At 67.4% G+C, this 2,348-nt stretch overlaps 1 protein-coding gene and 1 non-coding gene across 2 annotated transcripts in view; both read left to right on the forward strand.

Annotated features, from left to right (window-relative positions):
• Positions 1-1,382, forward strand: part of LOC110388698 (dickkopf-related protein 3-like) — a 2,229-nt gene extending 847 nt beyond the window's left edge. Inside the window, exons 2-4 of the mRNA XM_021378232.1 lie at positions 454-633; positions 868-1,063; positions 1,182-1,382. Of these exons, the coding sequence (XP_021233907.1) occupies positions 454-633; positions 868-1,063; positions 1,182-1,236 (431 nt within the window). The 3' untranslated portion in view covers positions 1,237-1,382. The remainder of the gene's footprint in view (positions 1-453; positions 634-867; positions 1,064-1,181) is intronic.
• TRNAI-UAU lies at positions 42-132 on the forward strand. Its single transcript is given in 2 exon segments — positions 42-79; positions 97-132. It is a non-coding gene; the product is annotated as a tRNA-Ile (tRNA).

The raw sequence follows: 2,348 nt of genomic DNA on the forward strand, positions 1-2,348 counted from the left end.
CGGGTCGGGAGGGGGCGCGGGCGCGGCGGGCGGCAGCGGGCGCTCCAGTGGCGCAATCGGTCAGCGCGCGGTACTTATAGGGCAGTACGCGGAGCAATGCCGAGGTTGTGAGTTCGAGCCTCACCTGGAGCAGGAATTTTATGAGTCGAGGAAGCGATGCGGGGACCCCTCCCCCGCCGCCGCCCCCAGATCCAAGCTGTGCGGCCGCCCTTAGCATTGGGGTTTTCTTTTCCCTCGAGAAAACGGCATAGAGCGGCGGTGCCCTTAAAGCCTCCGGGACCGCGGAGCTCCCAAATCACCCCCCAGGAGTGGCCCCGGCTCCACCCACACCCCCAGAACCCAAACCCGGTCTCACCCCGTGCTGCCCTCCAGAACCGTTTCTGACCCATCCCGGAGGTGGGGATGGAGCCGGGCCCCCCTGACCCCACTGCTCTGCCCCCTTCCCCCCCGCGCAGGTGACACCGTGCGGCCCCACCACCCCCTGTGCCCACGGACACTTCTGCGACGAACACTTCGGGCTGTGCCTGCCCACGCGCCCCGCCGGGCAGTACTGCCGCCGCGACACCCACTGCGCCCACGGCCTCCTCTGCACCTTCGGGAAGTGCCAGCAGCCCGTGCCCGACGGGCAGGAGGGTGAGCAGCGGATGGGGGTGGGGGGCAGCCCGGGAGCGGAGGGATGTGATGGAGGTGGGGTTGGTACCATCATCCTTCATCAGAGCTGCTGCGGGCAGCGGGACCCATTGCAAAACCCACTGCAATGTGCATGAGGCCGAGCGAGCTTGCAACCCCCAGGGCCCGTTGCAACCTGCACGGGGCTGGGGGCTCTCAACCCTTAACCCCTCTCTTTGTCCCTCCCCCCCTTCCAAGGAGCACGGTGCCAGCGGGACGAGGACTGCGGGGTGGGCAGCTGCTGCGCGCGGCGGCACGGCGAGTTACTGTGCCAGCAGCGGCTGGAGCTGGGGCAGAGCTGCCACGTGCCCCCCGGGGGTCTGGCCTTCAGCATCAACCAGGTGTGCCCCTGCCAGGCTGGGCTGGTGTGCCGAGCATCGCCCCCACCACGAGAGTGAGTACGGGGACGGGGTGCCCTGAGCAACCCCGCGGGGAGGAGACTAGTGTCCTCGTGTCCTGGGGGGGGCGGGGGGGCTCGGAGCGGGGACTGACATCCCCGTGTCTCCCCGCAGGAAAGCATTCGAGTATTGGCCGGAGAAGAGCGAGTGGAGGTGCCGGCAGCCCTGAGCCAGCAGCGCTGTATTTATTCCCTGTAAATAGCATGTACAGCCCCACTGCACCCCAAAGCAGGACGTGTTCCCTCCCCAGGAGCCGGGCAGGTCCCGGCCACCCCCAACCCCCTCCAGGAGAGGCTGCGGTCACTGCAGAGCCGAGCTGTGCTTGGTCTCAGCCCCCCCCCCCCCCCCCCAACCAGGCACAGCCGCGGGGAGAGATCTCACCGAAATGTTTATTACAAAGAACCAAGCGAGCGGGGCGAGCCCCCCCCACACACGAAGGAGAATAAATAAATAAAATACACTTTGTCGGGGTCTTTTAAATAAAGTTTGTGGGGGTGACATAAATACGGGACGTCCCTCTGCCCTTCAGGAGGGCCGGGGGGGGCCCAGCTGCCCGGCCCCGGCGGGGGCAAGCACCGGGGCAGGTGGGTCTGAAAGCACTTGGCAGGCAGTGACACCGAGTTCCCCCCCCCAGCGAAAAAGGGGAAACTGAGGCACACGACGGGCGGAGGCGGTTTGGCAGCGGCAGAGCTGAGCGCCCCGGAGCCCCCCCCAGCCCGGGCTGGCAAGGCTGGTGGTGTGGGTAAGGCAGCGACCCCAGGGCCCCCCCAGCATCGCCCCAGGGCGGGGGGCGAGAGGTGAGCCCGACCCCACTGCGAGGGGTGGTTACAGGGGTGTCCCCATCCCAGTGCGGTGACCCCCGTGGGGGCACAGGGTTAAGGGACGCTCCGGGGTGGGCACAGGAGAAGGGAGTGCCCCAGGGAGCTGGGTGTGGGGGGGGGGATGACAGACAGACAGACAGGCGCGCAGACAGACGGACACGGCTGGATGGGGTAGGAGTGGAGAGGCACAGAGAGGGGGTGGCACAAAGGGGGTTGGCAGGGTTGGGGGGGGCCAGGGCCTGGTGCTGCTCGGTGCACCCCATGGTCCCTGCAAAAGAGGAGGGGGGGGTAGCATGGGACCCCCCACCCCCGGGACCTGCTGGGCACTGTGGCAGGCCAGGGCTGGGGCAGCTGTTAGCACGTGTTAGACTCCCCCCCCACCCACAATTGGCTCAGATTTGCCCCCCCCACCAAAAACAGGCAAAACCCTCCCCCACTCCAATGCAAACACATGCAAAAA

The sequence above is a fragment of the Numida meleagris genome, chromosome 26, assembly GCF_002078875.1.
Source record: "Numida meleagris isolate 19003 breed g44 Domestic line chromosome 26, NumMel1.0, whole genome shotgun sequence".
NCBI classification, from domain to species: Eukaryota; Metazoa; Chordata; class Aves; order Galliformes; family Numididae; genus Numida; species Numida meleagris.